This window comes from Phalaenopsis equestris, unplaced genomic scaffold, assembly GCF_001263595.1.
Source record: "Phalaenopsis equestris unplaced genomic scaffold, ASM126359v1 Scaffold000104, whole genome shotgun sequence".
Lineage (NCBI taxonomy): Eukaryota > Viridiplantae > Streptophyta > Magnoliopsida > Asparagales > Orchidaceae > Phalaenopsis > Phalaenopsis equestris.
Window position 1 is genome coordinate 226532 of NW_018164546.1, and position 1978 is coordinate 228509.

Consider the following 1978-nt stretch of genomic DNA (forward strand, 5'->3'; position numbering starts at 1 on the left):
GAACGATTCAATTTTGAGCTGACTTAGATACCACTTTAATGTGACTCAAAATTCGTTATATTCAATTTTAAATCTACAAAATCGATCTATTTGGATATGTTCCTGCTTGTAAATCAAAATAAGTCGGCTCATTCCAAACGGGCCAGCTTATAATAAATAAATTCAAATAAATTATAAAAAAATAAAAATTTCTCTCTCTTGCTCATTCCAAGTTTTGATTGAGCTCGAAATTGACTCGAAAAAAAATTAATTCATCATCACAACTTATAGATCGGCTCACATAGCTCAACCCAATCCATATCGGATCCGAAATTCAAATTAATTTTCAAACATCGAAAATCTTTGAATTAAATTACCCACCCTACTTTTACATAACTAACATAAGGGTCTATTTGGGGCAGCAGTGTTGTGACGATGCAGCAGCGTACGTAATTTTATCTGTTTGAATAAAATGAATTTTGAGAACTTTTTCAAAACATCTGCTATTGAGATAAACACTTTCTCACCGATTCTGATTAGATGCACTGACAGTTATCTAGTTAAAGCTCGACTTTAAAAAAAAATCATAATAATCACCACAAATTTTTATAATCTTAAATTATTTTCCGACAGCTTCACAACTACTTATTAAGAGCTCTGCTCTAATCAGCTCTGCTCTAATCAGCACATATATTTATCAAAATTATTGAACACATAGCCTGAAAATGGACTTTTGAATGCTAATACAAACATTCAAAACATCGGACAGCATTACCTTAATAGATAGATAATTAAACACCTCCTTATTTCAAACCATCCCCTGTTTCTACAAACAGCGGTACACACTCCCGCTTCCAACGCACAGCGAAATAGCACAAGCATATCATCAACAACAAAACAAGCAAAGAACAGCAGAGATTCAAGACACAAACCAGCTTCTTCCTCTATCCAGAAATCTCAATCGACTTCACCTCAGGCTTCTTCGCCACCTCCTTAGGCACGACGACACTAAGCACGCCATTCTCCATCGACGCCTTCACCTGATCCACCTTCGCGTTCTCCGGCAATCGGAATCGGCGGAGGAACTTACCGCTGCTGCGCTCGATTCGATGCCAGCGATCGTTCTTCTCTTCCTGCTCCTTCTTCCTCTCGCCGCTGATCTGAAGCACGCCGCCTTCCACGACCTCCACCTTAACCTCCTCCTTCTTGACACCCGGCATATCGGCCTTGAAGATGTGAGCCTCCGGGGTCTCATTCCAGTCGATGCGTGTGTTGGCGAAAGCCGAAACCTCGGTGGCGTAATTGGAACCCGGTGCGGAGAGCGCGTTCTCGAAGATGGTGTTGAAACTCTCGAATGGGTTCCAGATGTCGAAGGAGAAGGGATCGAAGACGTTGCTCCGGGGAATGATCGACATCGTAGTGAATAGAATGGGGGAATTGAGAATTGAAAACTGCAATTAACTCGAATTTGATTGAGATGGGGGGGAGGCGCGGGATCAGAATTTATAGAAGGGGAGAGAAGAGGATTGCGCCTTCTCGAGCAATCTTTCATCTTCTAGGTTTTGGTGGAAACAATCGGTCCTCGACTTTCCAGCTTCGAGTTTCTTCCAGGCGTGGTAGGATTCGCAATGGGGTTTATGGGCTGGTGTGGAGCATTTAAAGGTGGGTTTAGGCTGTTTTAAATTAAATTAATTTTAAGGAAATTTTAAGCAGACATTCATAATTAGATTTAATGACAGAATCAGAGGAGCGGCAGTGATTAGCATAGGGCTGTGTGGATTTAGCACGAATTCGAGAATTGATTTAAATTTTAGCTTGGACTGGGTCGGATCCAGATAAATGAGATCAGCTACTAGTTAAAAAAGGATTGTTTGGGGTAACTTATAAATGCAGGCGTTGTTTTCAAAACATTACATCACCGTTTAAAAAACATGTTTTAGCAGCTTATCCGAAAAAACGGTTGGATTTTTACACTAAACACAAGCCGCGGGTCGAACCC

General features: G+C 40.8%; 1 protein-coding gene across 1 annotated transcript; it reads right to left on the reverse strand.

The window, feature by feature from the left end:
• Positions 1-663: 663 nt before the first annotated feature.
• Positions 664-1606, reverse strand: LOC110020589 (16.9 kDa class I heat shock protein 2-like). The gene has a single exon (XM_020718739.1). It carries the CDS (start codon positions 1392-1394, stop codon positions 924-926), a length of 471 nt encoding a protein of 156 aa, XP_020574398.1. The 5' UTR covers positions 1395-1606; the 3' UTR covers positions 664-923.
• Positions 1607-1978: the final 372 nt, after the last annotated feature.

Bases quoted from the DNA above. Each gene is read 5' to 3' on its own strand.
- LOC110020589 (XM_020718739.1), bottom strand. From the start codon at position 1,394: ATGTCGATCATTCCCCGGAGCAACGTCTTCGATCCCTTCTCCTTCGAC.